This window comes from Simochromis diagramma, unplaced genomic scaffold (genome assembly GCF_900408965.1).
Source record: "Simochromis diagramma unplaced genomic scaffold, fSimDia1.1 OVJJ01000590.1, whole genome shotgun sequence".
In the NCBI taxonomy this organism is placed as follows: Eukaryota; Metazoa; Chordata; class Actinopteri; order Cichliformes; family Cichlidae; genus Simochromis; species Simochromis diagramma.
The window spans coordinates 1,427,413-1,448,323 of NW_024387057.1; the positions used below are offsets into that span (position 1 = coordinate 1,427,413).

The 20,911-nt window shown below is 41.9% G+C and overlaps 1 protein-coding gene across 5 annotated transcripts in view; it reads right to left on the reverse strand.

Moving 5' to 3' along the window:
• The window catches only part of clcn3 (chloride channel 3), a 43,165-nt gene that overhangs the window by 21,917 nt on the left and 337 nt on the right, over window positions 1-20,911 (reverse strand). For 2 of the 5 annotated variants that reach the window (XM_040045143.1, XM_040045146.1), the window contains exon 2: window positions 10,118-10,299. The exons of 1 other annotated variant lie outside the window; for it this stretch is intronic. In XM_040045143.1, coding sequence (XP_039901077.1) covers window positions 10,118-10,280 — 163 coding nt within the window. In that variant the 5' untranslated portion in view covers window positions 10,281-10,299. Of the gene's footprint in view, window positions 1-2,970; window positions 3,671-10,117; window positions 10,300-20,911 lie in introns of those variants that run through there. 2 more of the 5 variants (XM_040045144.1, XM_040045148.1) reach the window with 2 other exon arrangements.

A 20,911-nucleotide genomic window follows, 5' to 3' on the forward strand; every position in this document is an offset into this window, starting at 1 on the left:
ACCGGACTGATCAGACAGCCAGCTTCATGTATGTTTGATTATGAGGCAGTCAGTTTCAGGCGAACAGTCGTCACGCAGCCACATGCTAACAAGTGGTTAGCATGGAAGCTCCTCACTGTGATTGAAGACGCCATTTTGCCAGGGTAAATCAGAGGGAGATCACCTCAAAAATGAAACGATACCCTACTTAGACACTTGTATCACCCTCACGCAGCTGACACATGGACTTTTCAAAGAAGCTTACAAAGAAAAAGGCGCTAAAGCTAAAGCTATCCAGGGCTCACAGGCGGCCAGCAGCCTCGGTATGAGCAACGTATCAAAAATCGTTACAAGGATGACTGAAAAAGATTTTTAAAAAGTTGATGGCTTGTAAATACTGAACTGAAGCCTGACTCACTGTAAAAAAAAAAAAAAAACAACAACAGAATTTTGTCACAAAAAATAATTTTCTCAGAATCCTTTAGCCCTGATGTTACCCCTTAATTGAAAAAGTTATTATCCAAAATTATTATCCTGGCATCTCTGTAGATGATTCACAGCCTGACTCATGAGAGGAGTGAAAAGAAAAAAAACAAACAGCCTGATTGAACAGGAAATAAAAAGACTCCAACACACAGCTGACAACTGGTTAATAAATGCTAACCACGAACACGACCACAAACAGTTTGGTTAGAGAAATGTCCAATGTTAGAACAGGTTCATCATACCACAGCCTAACGTGACCCAATTTATTTGTGTGTTGAACTCTTTTTCATGACAACGTGAAGAGCAGCACATATTACACAGAATCTAGAATCTAATCATTTCACTTCTCATTTTCATAAGCGAGAATCAAGTACACAGCACATCTAAATAGTCAAATCAGAAGTAAAGGGACTTGTATGTCACTTCCTGGACTCTAGTATCTTACCGTGAGAGTCATCTAGCGAAGTGCTCATGGATGTGGTTAACAATGTTTCATCACATCCTTAAATTGTGCCTAACTGCGTTTCAATGTAGTCATCTAAGTCACAACCCTAACCCTCCATGCAGAAGTGGCAGCCACAGAAGCCCATAGTTGGCTCCATTTATCCTGGAGCTCACGGTTTTGCAGGTTTCCACAGCACATCGACATAACCGACACCATAAATGCTGACTACACTGGCCTCCATGTTTACGTCAGTGCACCACGTGTTGCTATTGCTCTTTTGCAGATGTGCCAGCCCATCCTTGAACCTGACAAAGGCCACATTTATAGAAAAACAAAAGAGAAAAGTGAATACTTTACGAAAGAGACAAACTGCCTTTAATATTTTCTGCTGTCGACTGGTTTGTTGATCACAGCAGTATCTGCCTATGAATACGACGGAGGATAAAGACACGACTGCTGCTCTACACTGCAGAACCAACGTGGCTCGATTAAGAAGGGAAACGTTTCAAAACAACACATTTCACTGATGGAATAAACCAGACGAGCCCCTCCTGATGATGCTGCGCTTTCAGGCACTCATTAGTCCCACTGCAGGTGTGGATGGTGACGCCACGGAAAACAGAAACCAGAGGGGATTGTATGTGCGCACATTTCCAGCATCGTGCTTGGATGGTTCAGCAGACATGCAGACAATACACATGCATTTTAAAAAAAGAAAAGAAAAAGAAGGCTTCAACTATGTTCCCCTGTGCATTGGCACCGCGGCGCTGCGGTTCTGCATTGGAGGAAGAACGCCACGTCAGTGTGCACGGAGTCTTGCTGACAGTGGAGAACACACTTCTCTAAATGAACAGACACAGCCTTCCTGTACAACCATCACCAATGAAATGAGAAGTGACTAGAGGTTTCATGCTTCACTCCAACAACCACAGCTGTATTAATCTTCATTAGATCTACTCTACTACTGTTGAGTAATTCAAAGAAAGGCTTAGAAGCAGCTGGGTCATCAGGGTTAGACTTCTCAGCCATCATGTGATCATAAATGATCCCATTAGAGCCCGAGGACAGACAGCAGCGTGCTGTCCACACTGCTGGAGTACCATGAACCAGGCGGACAGAAAAATGGATCAAAGTCCAAAAGGTTGTGTTTACGTGCTGCTCACCAAGCTGAGACAAGGCCACAGTGTTTCAGGTCAACGACCACAAGACGATCGACTTACTATAAGTTTGTTTTGCAGTGCCTGTACTCTGCGCACTGCACCGTGTCCACTTTCACCTTTAATTCAAACTTTTCAGCAGTACAGCTAGTGTGCTTTTGACCGTAAAATTGCTAGAAATTCCAGAGTAACAACATTAAACTGATGAAAACAGAAGACATTTGCCGACTGAAGCGTGAATGCCGGGAGTAGGGGTTGCCTACTAAGCTTAAGTGTTTTGTCCCTGCTCGCTCACCATAAAAAAATCTAACAAGGCCAAAAGGAACCAACTCCTGACTCCCTGAACGCCACAGAGGAAAGATAAAGATTAGAGCAGAGAACATGTCATAAAAAAAAAAAATGATAGCCTGGCTGATTGATGCGAGTTGACATCCTGTATCTTGCCAACAGGTGTCCTCACACTCACTGCAGGAAAGACTGTGAGAGGTGCAAAGACGCACAGCAGCGCAGATGTACAAACATCCAGCTTACATGTGCACAACCAGCAGTTTCTGCAGAACGTCTGTGCACAAATTAAAATGGATGCCCGTGATGTTCTCAGGCCCAAGCTCGAGTCTTCACACCAAATCCACCCTGTGTTTATCTCATTATCTTTGGCTGACGTGCACACACTGCTGGTTAATCATCAGCAGGAGAGGCCAGAGCAGGAATGTGCCGGCTAGGTAGCTTGTTGACTGTGGAAATGGCAGCTTGTGGTCCATAAAGCAGAGGAGGCAGTAGTTTGCTCCACCTGCCATATGGATACATGCACTCAAGTGTACAAGCAGAAGGAGGTCGACCTATGTTATCGCAGCAGCGTTATAAAAGGAGGGAATCAAGAGGGAGGGGGGGACGTGTCGTTACCTCTTCTAGGGATCTCCTGCAGGGGGATGGTGTCACCTCCCCCGTCGTAAGGCAAATAGGGATCGGCCGCCGCGTCCTCCTCCTCCATGTTGACAGTCTAGATGAGGCTAAACTAAACCGTGCTCAGTTTCATTACGCTATGCTCGCTGCGTGTGCCATTCGCTGCTCCCGCTGCCATGTTTATCAGAGGAGGACAAATGGGGTTGTGTGAGAGAGAGAGCGCGCGTGTCTGTTTGAGCGGAAAAACGTGCCTGTGTGTGTTAGAGAGCGCGCACAGTCCTCCCTCCCTTCCTTCCTTTTCCTCCTCGCTCGCTCCTCACTGCAGCAGCTGACTGCTAGAGTTGATGATGTCATCATACACAGGGAAAGACGATCACAGGCCGGTCGGCCCTACCCGCTTTAGTTGCTAAGGGAGATCAGTGAGCCGTGCCTCTTACGGAAGAAACCATAGTGTCGGGTCACAGGGGTGTGCGTGTGTTTTACAAGCGGTGGAGTTGGTGAGCTCCAAAACGGAAAATTCCACTCTAAGCACTGCAGTAAAGAGGATAAAAGAAAGTTTTTACAGAGCCGTATGGAGTGAAACACATACACCATGCTTTAAAAAAGACAAAATAGCTAACTAGCAACAAATTTGACCAGAGATTTACGATTAATTAATTTTTCTGAGCCAAAATGTCCAACTGTGAATGTTTCTTGCTTTTCTTTGTATCATATTGTAGTTAATTAAATCAATTAATGATAAAAAAAAAAAAATAAAATCGGACTAATATTATTTTTTTTAATAGTTTATGGCAGAGATGGGCAGTAACACGTTATTTGTAACAAAAAACAAATAAATTGTGGCCACAAAATACTACTTCGTGCCCTCGAAATAGTATAACGTGCGCACGAAATGCTAATTTGCGTGCACGAATTGGGTATAACGTGGCAACGGATTACGCATTTGTGGCAACGAAATAGATGACGTGCGCACATCACAGTTGCGTAGAACCATAGGCATAAGAGTAGGCTAAACCTATACACCATGGACAGAGACGGTATGATTGAGTTTTATTTTAGGCTGGGAATGAGCTACAAATGCATTTTGAAAAGCCTGCAATGCAAGGAACCATTATTACGGAGAGACATTTAAACAGGATATTGAGAGCCACGTTGCTTTACAGACGTAATTGCTACCTAAATAATAGATTTTATAGTCAACCAACTGCAAGGGCCTGGGAAGGATCGCGGTTATCGGTCAAGTGTTTCGTGCCCACACATTAGCATTTCGTGCGCACGTTATACCTGTATAACGTGCCCACGAAGTAGTATTTTGTGGCCACAGTTTATTTATTTTTTGGACCATGTCATCAGAGGGGCTGATGTTGTTAAACAAATTTCTTCCAGTCAGAGAATGTTGCATATAATTAATTTTTTGCTTGATGCATAAAGTTAAAAGGTTAAAACTAATAAAACAAGTTTTAAAAAGGGACTTTTCCATTTGATTACATTTTGTATGATGGATTATGCAGAAAAAGTAGAATTGGGCTGAAAGATCTATCGCTTTATCACCTATTCAGGTTGTAAATTGTGTTTTTTTAAAAAGTAACTAAGTAATTAATTACTTTTGAAAATAAGTAATCAGTAAAGTAACAGGATTACTTTTTCCCGTTCCCGTTTAAGACTGATGTGCGTTATTTCAGGAAAATCAAATCCCCATTAGATCTGCCTAGTCTCCGCAGGGAGGACTAAAACGGCCAAAAAACCCCACATAATGACCATATATGTAACAGTATAGAGGTCAAGGGATGACATGCAAATGGCCAGGCGGGGAATTGAACCCTCAGCAGCGAGGACAAAACCTTCAGTGCAAAGCTCCTTCAAATCCCAAAGGCAAACAAGCACTGTGACACATTAAACAGTGGACGTAAACAAAGACAGAAAAGTAAATGCTAGCAATATTTTTGAAGGCTAGTGAAATTGAGCTAGTTAGCGTATATCTGCTGCCTTGTGACCAGCAGTAGAGCTATGGTTACACCAATGTAAAACGCATTAGCACAAGAAGGATGTAGGATGTGGGTTAGACTGTTCTCAGTAAACATTCATGTTTAGCCAAGAGTTGAGCTCACCCACAGCACAAGGTTAGTCATTAATATGTTGCTGTTTAGTTTGAGTCACTAACATCCACGTTGAAATCTTACTCCACAACAGACTGATTCATTTCTGAAGTGCATCAATATTTGCTGTCCGTGACACTGTGAAGTTGTAAAACCTCACTTGAAGACGCACTACACATGAAGAATGCCAATAAAAACCAATAAAAAGCATTTTGAAAAGCCTAGAGCCTCAGCCAGCACAGTACACCTCTATTTACATCCTAAAATGATAAAGAAAACTTTCCACACCAGTTTTTATCTGAAATCTCTGTCAGTCCATGGATGGAAAGAAAGAAAGCAGAATGTAGTAGTTGGGCACTGATGTGCTGTCTTGCCTTTAGCATCCAAGAAGAAAATGAAACATTTATGAGGGTTGCGAAAGAAACTGAATCCTGAATAAAAACCAAAAACAAAGCGTCAACCACGTCAGAACAGCAGACACAGACCAAAACAAACAAAAACAAAAATCACCCGAGATATTATCTGGACATCCCAGAACTTAGGCACTATGACTCAACATTACTGGTTAAACATCTCCAAAATAACTGAAAACAATGTCACGGGTAAAATCCAAAAAGAATCAGTCCCTATGTTTCAAAGATGTTTTGTAAACTCAGTATAATCACGTGTTATTATATGAAACCAAAACCAGACTCAGTTCCCTCTTTTTTGGTTTCAGGCTTAACATGTGTTATTCTAGGATTTCACAAATTGAATCCTTTTACCTTCACGTCCCCTTACCTTTTGTCACGCCGTGTTATCGCTGCTCAGCAGTGGCACAGGTGATATCAGCCATAGTTTGTCACCTCCCTCCTTTAAAAAAAGCCCTCGTCAGCACTTCAAAGCTGCAAAACCACAACAAGTGTCTCAGGTTTCCATAAAATGTGTTCCAGTAAAAGTCCAGTGCAACAAGTCTCACTCCAACACTCCATGGGACTACCGAGTGATCCGGCTCCTTGGTCACACTGCAGTCTAAGCTCAGAGGAGGGCTTTATGGGGTTTTCTATGAACCCACCCCTCACGTAAAAATAGCACAGAGAAGCAGACACGGGCAGCACACCAACTTCAAGGAAAGGCATTCATCCAGAGATTTCCTTCGCTCGCACCAAGACTGGTTCATGGGAATGCTGTTCCACGTCTATCACACACAAAGCATGAATGACGAGTCAGGTAGGTGGAGCTCAGGCCTGTAGTAATGTGCTGCATTACAATATGGTCCAAAATATCAATGCGGAAAGGAAGCCAGTCATTAGCTGTTAATTACTGTTAGTTTTTAAAGCTTTCTTAAAGAAAGAAAAGGGTTTCTCTGTCTGACTGTGTCATTAGTGTATAATTAGTGTTTTCTCTCACAGTTTTCTGTTTGTAGCAGCAGTGAGAACACAAAAGGTGACAGCTTAAGGTTAATTTATGCTTTCACCTTTTCACCACGTTCACAGTACATCAACAGAACCTGAAGACACGGAACTTTAAGCCAAACCCTCTTATATAAACACTCAGTACCTGAAACACACCCTCTGCTACTCTCTGCACATAAAGAGACGAGACAAAGACGACAACTCTCAGAGCCATCCTCAATATTTCCACACAGGATGAATTTCAGTGACTTCAATGATCCAGCTCCATGGTTGGTGTATACCCTGGATTGGTATACACCAAGCAATACCAAACAATTACTATAAAATGTACTATATGACATTTAAGGAACTATAATACTACCTAGTACCTGTGTTAAAAATACTGGATGGGCTATTTTACAAACACTAATATACTAATATCTATAAAACATGTTCAGAATTTTATACTAATAAGCTAACATGTCAAAATGCTAAATCAGAGCAAAAACTAACATCAGTGCTGTAATTGTGTATCCGATGTCACTGTGTTCGTAGTTTTCTAACAATATATACAGTGTTGCTGTTCCAGCGCCATCACTGCAACTGTCCAATCACAACATTGTGATGTCACAGCTTTGCGGCTCAGTGAGAAACACTAAGGTGTAGCTCATGTTGAAGTGGAAGGGGTGTGCTCCATATAAAGATGGTTTCTTTTGAAGTGGAAATTTACGGCTGGAACATGCCCTCAAGTCAGATCTCCAACTTGGAACGTCAAAGCAACCCCACCGACCCCAGCTTAACAATCCGAGATGGTGGCAGTGCACATAAACAGCAGTTAAACTGTAAACGGTGTGGTCAGTATAGCCACTGTTATGTATTTGTGACTTTGGCTAAATAAGCCACACACAGAACTGACCAGGGTCTACCCGGGAACGTGCTGCAGTGTTTTTAAGTTACAAAGAAAAAAGGATCGAGCTGTGTTCTAGAGGTCGCTTTCAGAGCTTGACTTTGCTAAGGAGCAAAACAAACCCCCTAAATTTGCCAACATTACTTTAAGATAAAACAAAGACTATTTTATAACAATTTTTAAAAAATGCTGTAAGAAAAGCAGTTATCAATCACTATTTAGTTTTAGGCAGAAAATGAACTGCATGGTGCAGCACAGTGGTTAGCACTATCACTGCTCACAGGAACAAGTTCCTCAGTTTAAATCCACTGGCTGGGTTCACATCTTCTTCCTGTGCCTGTATTGGTTCTCTCCAGCTGGTAACTATAAATGCTTGTGCATCACTCAGTGCTGGCCCTGCGACAGAATCCCGACTGGACAGCTAGGATAAGCTCTAGCCCCTATGGATGGGCGTAAACTACACATTTATTTTTAGAAGGGGATTTGCTCTAAAATAGGCCTTTAGGTAACACATTAATTTGCCTTTCTGTTTTTGTTTTTTTACAAAAAGCCCTGCAGGCAAACTTCTCCCATGTGCAGTCTTTCAAAACTGTATATAAACATGATTTTCAGTCCCAGTGACTGAAGAAATCCTGATAACGAACAATATCAGGTTGTGTAATAGCCATGACACGTGTTAGCATGCTAAACCTACCTGCAGACATAAATCATGCTTCAAGCAATCAGCTCTACAGATGATGCCTTTGCTGCTCCTGTTAAGATCCTGCCAGGATACTTTTGTTTAATCCAGCCAAACTTGATTTACTTATTTCTAATGATCATTACAACAAAGCTAGCCAGACTGATCTTGTTCCGTACAATCTCCCTCTTGTCTGGTCGCCCATGCAGTTAAAAGTCATGTGTCTCTCCTCTGACTAGCCTGGTCACCCTCAGTTTCACTGTTTAATAATGAAAATGCTCAGTCAAGACTCAACATTTTACTTTACTAAAGGAAAACTCCCCTGTGAAACCTTTCAACCTTTACTTAGACTGACTCTTAGGGTATGTGTGTGTGCTTGGCTACAGGTATTAGTGTTTACTTTGCAGATTTAAAGTCAGGAGAAGGAGCAGGAAAAGTGGCAGAGATGCACGGCTGCACTATTCAGTATGCAAGAAGAGCTGCAATCACCGGGACCACAGAAAAGAAAGATGACAGTCAGGATTCTGCTTTCAGCACAGGCTTACCAAAAAAAAAAGAAAACAATTATTGTCGTGTACTGCATCTTCATTTTAAGCCATCTGCAATTCAAGAAATGTATCAAATAGAAACAGTTGATCCTAATTATCCTTTTATCAAAGAGGGAAAATAACCTCTGTGTTAAACAAACACTCAAAACAGGGTTGAAACTGAATGCGGTGCCTTTGTCCCCTGCATAAACACACTAGCTTGCCAAAATCAGTCTTCATTCTGCATTCAAAGAGAGACACCGCTTCAGCGCAGAGATATCCTGACTAAACACGAGCGGCTCATATTTGGAGAGCCGAGCTCGGCCGACACCTCTGACACCATCCTCAGCACGACGCGCGCTCTCTGTTTGATCAGCTGCGAGTAAGAAATTAAACGAATCAGCATATTTACTGAGACGAGGAAGAGAAAACAGGAAGCTGCGGATTGGGTGCTGATGGGGATAAGCCAGTCGGAGCACCACTGAGACGCTGACTGACTGAGAAGCGGGTGACCGTGCTGAAAAATGATAGGCATGAAGGGAATTATGAAATGTGGCAGCTTGGCACAGAGATCACATTCAGCGCTGTCTGTGATTGAAGTAATTAAGTAACTGTAACATTTGCTCCAACATGGCAAAACACAGCCAATCAACTCGCTCTGCCACATGACAGTACTACTACCACCACCTCCGCTTAACAGCTACCTGACAGGAACGTCTGCATGTGCCAAGGGATGAAAGGAGGAGGAGAACGCACAAAAGCAGAAATGACAACATGCAATGAGGCACACTTTAGGAAACAGGAAGCAAGAACATTAAAGAGGTGATATGGTCAAACTGATCAAGGGAAACAGCACGGCAAAATGAACAGGATGCTAGAAGAGGACAAACTATAAAACCACGCAACAGAGCAACAATTACAAATAAGGTGGTATGCAGAGACAGCAACAAATGAACAAAGGAAGAAAAAACTACATGGAGCTGCTGAAACTGCCTTACATATGATTACAAAACAGCTAATTAACTCAGTTTTAATTGGACGATATTATAAAGGTCATTGATAATCAGTTAAGTACCATGTCTGTTTTACATGTTTGTTACTTCTGTTACATTTAATTGATGAAAACTATCATATTTGGTAATACAGCTCCAGAAATTTTCATGGGTGAAAACAGGAAGAAGTTAATGGTTCTTAAAGAAAATCTAGAAAGTGAATATGAGATAAGATAACTGTGAAAGTTCTTTGTCTTCAATGGTGAAAATGGAAGCAGGACAATGATGCTGGGTGGATGGTTTAAGAGAAAGTTTTTCCAGGGTTTGACATAGAGAAAGTTGATGATGATGATGAAGATGAGGGTGTCGGTGGCACAAGACAGAAGCACACACAAGCGTCATCAGTGCGATGACTCACAACCAGAGACCAACAGAGAGCCGTAAGATGGCAACGATGGGGAAGCTCACTGAGAGTTCAAGGAAAGGAGGGTCGGGGGATTCGTGAAGGGAAGCTCAAGATGTCCAGGTTCTGACCAATCAAAGCGCTGGAAAATAATTTCCCGTACTCCCTACCTGGGGAGGCAGCATCCCCATCCAGCAGGTTGTCGTCCTCGGTGGTGTGGAAGTCCATGATGACGCCGGCTCCATCCAGCAGCTCCTCGTCGCTGCTGGCGCTGGCGATGCTGTTGTAGCTGTTCCTGCAGTAACCTCTGTGGTACAGCTGCTCCGACTCCATTTAGCAACGCGCCGGGACCCTGGGTGATAAGGAGGGGAGTGGTGGAGTTATACATATTGTGCTTGATTAAAGAGTTTACATGGTGAAGTGAGGCTATGAGGGGCACAGGTGAGCAGGGTGGTATGTTAGCAGGTAAATAGCAACGATGGACGGGCACAACAAACACATCAGAATCAAATACAGCAACGCTTTGATGGTTGATACATTCACTGAATGGTCTGTAGACCTGTGTGACTGGGGCTCGCAACTGGTCGAAGAATACCTATCATTACTTCATGACCAGTGGATGCCAAATGGTTGCAGACTGGTCTCTAGTCCAGTGTGAATGGAGACTTATTCACATGATCCTATACTGTCACACATCCAGACACGTCATGGGTCTGCAAGTACACTTTATCCCACCCCAAACAGAAAATTTTACCCTCTCTCTTTTTCATGCATCACACATGCTTTGTATCTCCATCTGTATTAACTGAATAATATAAAAACAGATAACAAGATATTACACCATTTAATCTGTTGGCGTTTTGCAGAGCGTAGCTTTGATATGATAAAACTCCAACGTGATAAACCATCTGCAGCCATTAATTTCTTTCTGCAGACGAGAGGGATGAGACATCCATTAAGCTGAAAGATGAATGCAGGCTGACAGCGGGTAATGAGAAGAGAAAAACGCACGATGATGAAGATGATGATCAGCTCGTGACCCAAAGTGAACCCTTCATGGCAATGACGTGGCACAGCAACAATTCAGACCTGAGGCGCAGTGAGCAGAAGAAACCTCCAGCCTCTAACTGAAGAGTTCAGTCCATCAATAAATCCCAGTGTTGGGGTTATTTTTCAGACTTAAATGGGTCATTTAACCACAAAAAAACCCCAAAACCTAACAACCCTATATTACTTATTCTTAGTGCTCGTCTAAAGTCTTTTTTCCCTTTTTGTGTAAAAGCTTTATTTTTATATACAGTTTTGTATGCCCAATGTTTCAATGGTGTTTGGCATATGAATAAGAGACATTTCTTTATTTTTGTTTCTTAGCCTACTTGTTTTCTTCAGACAACACTAAAAAATTTAAATCTTAAGTATTTGATACACCAAGATTGCACCGAGTATGGCAGCCTCGTCGCGAGCTCCCCCAAGCAACAGCTACACTCTTATATTGTACATATATTTATTACTCTCAGATTTAGCCATTCTTATATTTTGCTTGTTTTGTGTTATTGTATTTTTGCACAACTCTGTTGCTTGTGAAGCTCGCACACAAGAATTTCACTCGCATGTACTGTACCAGTGTACCTGCACATGTGACGTGACAATAAAAGTGATTTGGTGATTTATTTGGCAAAGATGATGCACCAAACCGAAGGCCCTTCCACCCGCAGCGCAGCCAAGGGAAGGTTATTTATAGACTGAGGGATTAAAATGACACATGGGTATCCTCTCCACAATGAGAGCACGATTATGATAATATTCCTGCTGGGGGGAAAATTACAGAGCCTGTTCAATGCCACTGCACGCCACCTGCTCTTACATCTCGCCCCCTTGTGGAAAAGTTGGAAACTACACCTCAATACGTAACCACAAACGTGACTCAGGACCAAACCAAAAGTGATCCTGACCAGGCCCCACACACGATGACAGTGCAGCGGGTCCTGAAGATTAAAGGTGACCTTCGGCTATTAATAGAAATATGTACCCCGAAACATGATGAGCCACGCTGTAATGGGGAAAGATGGAATATCAGCAGCCTGGTGCTGAATAATGGAGGGTCTTTATTAATCAAGGATGCACAGGTGGCTCTATATTTATCCAACACACTTGTAAAAGGAGACCTGGGCTTAAAACAGACATTAGCTCTCTATATTTATATTCTACAGGAGCTAAACTTCCTACTCAGTCTGTGTTGTTAACTTTTTATTGAGACAAAAAAAAGAAAAAAGAAAAAAAAAGAGCAAGACAGAAAAGTAGCGTTTCAGAGTTGAAACCTGACCACTGCTGATTTCTGTGTGTGTGTGTGTGTGTGTGTGTGTGTGTGTGTGTGTGTGTGTGTGTGTGTGTGTGTGTGTGTGTGTGTGTGTTTTCCTGCTTGGATAACACTGACTGAATTATGGCCAGAAGTAAAACATGCTTAGTCAGCCCTGTAGTTCCTACGTTGCTTCACGCTAAAGTCGTTCATTTCCTCACAGGTGTTTCTCCACACAGTGCTTTTCTTCATATTACTTCCTGAAACCAGTTAAATTTAGACTTCAAGGTGCACAAAACTCTGTTTTAAGATAAAAACAGCGGGGAAGGCACTGCTATTGTTCATCTATCTTCTCTTGTCAGATTATATCTGACATAAAGTTTGAGGGTTTTCCCCCGCTCTGTTGCTTTTTCAGGATTATAAGGAAGTATTTTTTTTCTTCTTTAAGTATTGGGATACTGGAACTCACTGTGGAACTCTAGATTGACTTTTAAAATAACCATATGTCCATCAGTGATACAGATTCTGTTATTGGATCCAGATTGAATATAATAGTATAAAAGTAGACAGGGAAAAAGGGAATAGCGGGAGATCCAGCTTTCCACTGCAGGCCAGAGTCAAACTGGGCCTGTCACAATTAAGTGGCATCGTCCTTAAATTCGCCCCAAAAATGAAGCCCATCTTAACCTCTGCACACTGCACTGCTGAAAGTCTTTGTGTATGAGTCACAGCATGTTTTGAGGTTGTGTTAACAATGAAGTGAATTGTGTGGTTCACAGAAAGACACACACACAACGGCTTTTTGAAAGAATAAATATAGATCAAATAAGTAACCTGGCTTTGTGACATATAAACAACAGAGAAATAATTAGCTGCCTCTGCAGTGAGCCTCTCATCAAGTAATCTCTCTCCCATCTTGCTAGCCTTCATTCAACAGCCCCATATGAGGTACTTCTCCACGCCCTGCAGCGGTGGTTGCATTGAATTTTTTGTCAACTGCTTCGATGTAACTGAGGCTACGTCCACACTAGCCCGGATAGATTGGAAAACGGTGTTTTCGTCTGAAAACGCTCCGCGCCCACACTAGCGTTTTCAGTCGTTTTCACAGAGTTGTGCGTCCACATTGAAACGGCCCAAAACGCTTACGTTTCGGTCCTGCGCATGCGCACAAGCGAGTGAGAATTAAAGAATTTGAAGAAAAGCTATCTGGAGCATGTACAAACTGATATTAATCTGTCAAAATTGAGAGCAATCAAAACAACTGCTGTATAATGCCCTCCGCTATCTTTGTTTAATTGGTCAAATGACTGCATCACATGACTAAAATTCGAGTGTCCACACTGCGACGGGGCAGCTCCGTTTTGAAATGAATGAGTTTTCGAGAGCGTTTTCAAAACGCTGCGTTTTTCCTTGGGGAAAATGCCGTCTCAGTGTGAACGGGGGGCCAAAACGGAGAGAAAACAAGAGAAACGTGTGGACGTAGCCTGTGATGGACAACTGGTCACCCAGAGGTGGAACATGCGACACGTGGCAACCTGTTTCCAACGATCGTGGTCCGCCTCAGATTGACTTCAATCATTCTCAGACAGATTGGTGAAGGCTTGCAGGGTGAGGTTTCTGGTTTCAGGGTTTCTGCCTATGGCATTTGGCAGTTGAATCACTATCTGGCAGCACCTACCTCACGATTTGTGGAGGCATCTTTAATGTAATTTTCTCCATATGTGCAGCAGACGGCAACAGATCTGCAATTTTCAATTATTACTCATCACAATTAATAATTGTGCACTAATACACAATTTATCATCGTCTATCCCGCTCAGTTTGCATGATAAAATGCAAACTGATCAAAATGTATCAAATAAAAATGCTAAGTCATTAAATATCCCGTTCTTACCCACCTGCAGGAACCACACAAACATGTTTCTCATAACTGACCCCCTCCCTTCAGACGCTGTTCTGTAGTGAAAATCTCTCACCTCCAACAAGCAAACGCTGACACTTGTTATGACAGCACACGACAGCCTTCTGCAAAGGCCAATGGTGGAGCTACAGAGCAGTAATCCTCACTGGAACCAGCTCCACAATGTGAGGAAAGAAGAAAAGACAAACTTTCCCCGAGCCAACAATCACACTCATTCACTGTGAGACGGGATTTCCCTTTGAGCTTTATCAAATCAGTACGGTCAGGAAATTCAATTCAGCCTATTTGCAGAAACAACCCTGAGGCAGAGATTGTTTTCTCTTTGCTGTTTGACCTCCAGTTACATAAAAACTGCCAAGATCTTGGATCCATACTCTGCCAATTCTGGCATTTAAATAAAGCGCTGACTCACGAAGCATCGCAAGCTAAGACAATAAAATGCACGTATGAGATGAACCACACTGCTGCGTCTCTTAATGATGGACAGCTTCACTTCTAACCATCGTATTTTCTTTTACTCAGCTCTGCTAGTGCCATGTGATAGCTATAATTATGACAGTCTGCAGTGTACTTGTTCAAGTTTCCCCTCTTTCTCTGCAACAGAAATCAAAACAATAATTACACCAGGGAGACCGGAGGGTGTTGATTATTTAGGAGCTGCAACCGAGCAACTCAGATTGCAGCTCGCTGTTTGAGGGTAAGCTGATAAGTGCGGCATAATCAGCAGTGCAGCAACAAAATGCTGCAGGGTCTGCTGATGTTATACAACTAGTTGAGCAGCGAGGGACCTTATCTTTCTTCAGCCGGTCACTATGGAGGTGTTGCCCAGGCGACTGTTGCTGAGATGTGACTCAGCTTTTTACCCTCCCTCTAACGGTCGGGCTCGTACCTCCTTCACAGAGAGGACTTGACATGCGTATCTATCATAGGCAGCGGGCGGTCGATATATGGATCGTGAACATCCGATGTAGAGCAGCCCAGCACAGCACGGGGCTTTCACTCATCATAATTAACAGCACTTCAGCAACAAGCAGCCAACTGCTCTGACTGTGTCACTGACACTGATGGCTGAAGATGTGAAGTCATGCAGGGAAGTCAATTTGAGAAAATAACACACGCATATACAGCCAAACATGCACATATAATAAATGTAAGCAGTTATTAGTTTACTGAAACAGACGAGTATCATTTAATCAACTTATATCATCATTTTTCAGCCACTTCAGCACCAAAGTTACACCCAATAGAAATGATCGTTTCCAAAATGCTTTATAATTATTTAACGAGCAGTCAAAGTAAAATGTAATAAGGGTAATACTTATAATAACACTACTACTATCAGTGATAATATATTTGATCAGATAGGCCGTAGTCAAACAGGGCTATAGACTAGTTGTGACCATCTGGCAACCACCAGCTACAAGTGGAAAAAGCCCCCCCAAAAAGCAAAGTGTATTCTCTCCCCAGTTGGCTAGTGTTGCTAAAAGTTGATAGCAGTGTCTGTGAAGACTGCTAAAGGCCCAGGCACATTGACCTAAAGACCAGTTGCAAAGAAGTGCTGCACTGAAAACCTCCTTGTGATTGTGACTGTGTTGGTCAGTGGCAGGTGGCCTGGGTTGCCTGTAGTCTGCAGTGAGGACTCAGACTTGTCTGCAAACGCTCAATAGTTGCTCTACAAGCGGTTGAGAACCTGAGAAAGATGCAACACAAACTGCAAAATATTTACCTTCAAAGTAAAAGCTGCACCTATGGAAACATGTTGGTTGCTGCAGGGAGGCACATCTTTACTTTGATGGTGAACGTGTCAGCTGGGGAATACTCACTTTTCCCTAGAGACCGGTGGTTGCCAGATAGTCACCAACCCGTCTCTAGGTCTGTGTGACTGGGTTTAGCTTAAAGGCACAACGGTTCAAACTACATGTACCTAGTTTATAACATTAAATCTGTACTTAGAAAACTATACGAAGTGGACAATGTGTTTGGCAGATGATTATAAAAGTATGATTAATAATAATACAGTTATTTATCTTATAGTGAGCTATAGACATAATCTGCATATCTATTTAAAATCTACATTTTCAAACAGACCAGTGAAGACTGAAGCACAGCATTGAGAGTATTTGCAGTGTGACTCAGCAGACAAGGATAAACTAACAATAACCTAAAAATGTAAAAGTTAGACGTTATAAAACAAACAATTGTTTAAAAAAAAAAAAGTAACGAAAAAGAAGATAGTTGTGAAGTTCAGGCTCTTCTGCCTGCCTGGCTAGCAGCAAACACTCAGTTGTGTTTTGTATTAAAGAGGCGGTGCAGAACAGTCAGGAGGTGACTGCAGAGCCAATACTGGGACAATGAAAGGCTTTAACAGTAGAGTTAAACATACTTCTAAAACAAACTGGCAGCCGGTGCAGAGTCCTTAAAACTGGTCTACTATGTTCACTTGTCTTTGCTCTTGCAGGAATTCGTGCTGCTCCATTTTGAACAAATTGAAATCTATTAAGTGGTGTTCTGACTGATAACTGTTAAAAGGCCACAGCAGTAATCTAATTGAGAGGAAATAAAAGCATGAATAATAGCTTGACTGCCTCTAAAACTCAGTATTGATCGGGTCCCAGTTTCTCAAACGGTGGGAGCAGAATATGCATTTCTCCAAAGCGAGTTTTGTATCACAAAGAACAAATATGTGATTAAATAACAACAGATTAATACAGGTGCTGATAGCACAAGGACCACAGAGGAATTCAAAGTTGTATTTATTTATTTAACCTTTATTTATACAAGTTGTCGTATTGAGATCCAATGTGTCATTTGCAAGAGCGACCTGTTCCAGACAAACAAATTAAAATGACCAATAAATAGCTAAATTTGTCAAATGTACACAGTCAAAATAAGTTCTGTATGCACATACACATTTCCAGTAACACTGATCAACTGACTGTCAGACTGTTTTTATATTAACACACAGATATATCATTGCCTAATGACTGCATTATAGGTTATTTTTAAGGGGGACTAAGTTTCTATATCAAGCTCTGCTTGCAGTGACTGTTATTGTGAAGTGGTGCTACATAAATAAACCTGAATGGAACTGAACTGCATGTTGTTTACTACACAGCACGTCAGCAGTGGCGTATTGGTAGCTAGCAGGAGAGTTAATGTAGTGTGGAGGACTCTACCAGTAAAAGGTCGGCAGCTTGAGGGACTGCACTCCAACTACAGACAGTTTTTATTTATAAGTTCACTGAAGTATCAGTAAATCTTTACCTAAAAAAAAACTAAATTAATTGTCATCAACAACCACAAGCCTCACTTTAAAAGAGACACACACACACACACGGAAGTAACTTGACAGAAAAGTATATACTCAGCAGTCAAAAGCACTAATACTAATTCTATTACTGTCAATAACAATGAAAACAAGTCTCACTAAAGACACAGGCTGTATTTTTCTTGTAAGGAAGAAGACAAAACTGAGACTTAGCAGGATTCGTAAATGTTCAACCAGTCTCAGGCAGTGTGTGTAATCTGACCTACAACATAGCAAGCAGCAAAGCTTACAGACCAGGTCATAAGTGGATAGGAGGGAGAGAAACAGTTGAACGAGCTGCTGTGAGTGCTGATTAACCCAGCAGAGAACAAATCAGATAAAGAGCATTGCAGCGCCTTTGGTCTGACCTGTCTGTGTCTGCCAGGGTGGAAAAAGTGAAAGCACCACAGATGCTGATTGTGCTGTGACGGGACTACCGGCTAATCATAAATTACACACACACACACACACACACACACACACACACACACACACACACACACACACACACACACACACCGGGTTTTTAAACACAGATGGATATACAAGAGTAAGGGAACATCACCATGAGGTTATGCATAATATTAAGAATTTTTTCAATGTCAAGGTCACTTTGTCAACAAGTTAGTGTCAGAGCTACATGAATAGAATAAAAGTGAATATACAGAATATCTGTGTGTCTGCAGCATCCCACATTTTACATCATGTGTTTGACATGATTTTTATAGGAGAAATGTTTAGTTGACTTAAAAGAAATCTAAAAGTATTATTACTGATTAGTACATATTGTAATTCCAGCTTTGTAAAAGTGGGGATTCACTATTTTTGTGTTTATATTTATTTTGAATTCAGTCTTTTGAAGTGTTGAAAGTTGCTTAAAAACAGTTAAAATAAATCATTATTAGGTCATTTGTGATGATCATTCGTTACAGTTCAGGAAGTTAAACACAACCAAAAACTGCTTGATTTATCAACCATGCAATCGGTGGATTTCATAACTATATGTTCCTGATGAGGAACATTTTTAGTATTTGAAAAACTCAATATTAGATCCACTTAAAAATATTTTTCTACCAAAAGTTTTTTTTACTCATACACCATCAAGCCGGGACCTTTCTGTGTGGAGTTTGTGTTTGCGTGGGTTCTCTCCCCGGATACTCCGGCTTTCTCCTACAGTCCAAAGACTAACTCCGTGTCTCTGGGCTTTCGACCTATCCAGGGTAAAACTGTCGACCTGTCCAGGGTGTACCCCGCCTTTTGCCCTATGGTAGCTGGGACAGGCTCCAGCCTTTCTCCAGTGTGAAATGGTTGTACAGCATACATCTACATGCATGTTTAATCCATCCATCCTCTTCCACTTAGCCTTATCAGAGTCGCCTATCCCAGCTCTCCTAAGGCAGGGTACACCCAGGACAGGTTGCCAGTCTGTCACAGGGCTAACACATAGAGACAGACAACCATTCACATTCACACCTATGGGCAATTTAGAATCACCAATTAACCTAACCCCACTAACTGCATGTCTTTGGACTGTGGGAGGAAGGAAGATTGCCTGGAGAGAACCCACGCAGACACAGAGAGAACATGCAAACTCCACACAGAAAGACACTGGCCCAATGGTGGAATTGAACTCAGGACCTTTTTGCTGTGAGGCAACAGTGCTAAACATCGGGCTGCCACCATACATCTTTAATTTCCTTCAAAAACAAGAAAGAACAAGAAACTTATGCATCCAATTCTTGTTTTTGAATAATTTTAAGTGTTTTTCAACATTTTTATCTTGACTTGGCCAAGGTTTAATAACTTGTTGTTAGTGATCATGAGCAACTAAAACTGGTCGTTTCTCTTCGTCAGCATTAAAGGGAGTTGTGGTAGCATCATGCTCAGGAGCTGTTTTGCTGCCAGTGGTACTGGTACATTACACAAAGTGGAGGAATAATAGTAAAGGAGAACTTCCTCTGAATTCTTCAACTTTACCTCAAATCAGCAGCAAGACAGATAAAACTTGGACACATTTGGGTGTCCAAACCGACGATGATCCCAAACACACTTCAGATGTGGTTTTGGATCGATCAGGCTAACATTAAGCTTCTGGAATGGCCTCCCCAAAGTCCTGACCTCAACCCTATTGAAAATTTGTGGACTGCGCCTAACAGCAGAGTCCATGCTAGCAAACCAACCAATTTAAATGGACTCTACACCTTCTGCCAAGAAGAGTAGCCAATATTCAGAAGCTTGTTGATGACTACAAAAAGCATCAAGATGTGACTTGCTTAGGGACATTTAGCCAAATACTAGTGGGAATGTATGTATATATTTCAGCTTTTACATATATATATGTAATTTTGAATGGATTAGAGAAAATCAAGAGTAAATTCAAACTTTATTTGCACCAAGATTTGTTTTTAAACTCATTGCTGTATAATCATTCCAGCCTGGAAAAAGAACAGTTTAAAATCACCATAACATTTCTGCACATGGTGAGTGTATTGTAATTCTGACCTGTATGGTTGTGATAAATAACAGCGACCACAATTATAACTTCATGCACATGACAGCATAATAGGTCAACTTCAAATGATCAACGATACCAAAAAAAATCAGTTTCCCTTCACAGAAAGCCTGAAAACGTTCACTTTTTGAAAGCTACTACTTTCAGTGATTTGGGGACATTATGCCTGGAAAAAAAATACTCATCAGTTTTCAAATTTATTTTCCACTTTGTAGAAAACACCTCAGAGAAAATTTAATAACATCATGCTGAATTATCTGGTGCACGAAAAGAAAACAACACCACTGTAAAGATGCAGCGCTTGACCTGCAGACCAACTTTTTTAAAGTCCCTGACAGTTAGTTAGTAAGCGAGTTATAGCTTAAAAATGCTCCTATACATGAGATTAAGTAAGGAAAAGCCAGCTTTCAGCTCCAGAGCTGGACAGGTACAGACGCACTGATGCTTCCTCGGCTCCAATGAAGAAAAACAACCCTGTCAGAGCCAGCATGGCAGAAACAGAATCGCACCGACAGTCCTTTCTCGCACCCACACGAGCTCGGCAGTTAGCCGCGCGTGCACTACTATTACATCTGCATTACAGGGTAAACAGGTCCATAAAAACAACAACAACAACAACAACAAGACAACAGCCCCAGCTAGACTCACCCTGAGCTGCAACCCGAGGGCCTGACTCCAGCAAACTGTTTGCAAAACACAGTGAAACGTGCAGCCAGGCTAACAGTAAATTTCCACTGAAGGGGCATCGACGCGGAGCCAGGCTAGTATCCACAGCTAGCTAGCAAACCCGCTAGCACCTGTTCGACAGCGCCGAGGATGAGAAATGAAGCCAAGTTCACTGAATCTGACAGCTACAGGAGGACGGGTGGATGGACGGAGAGCTTCGGAGGATGAAACACACATCTCTGTTCTCCAGCACACAGCTGGC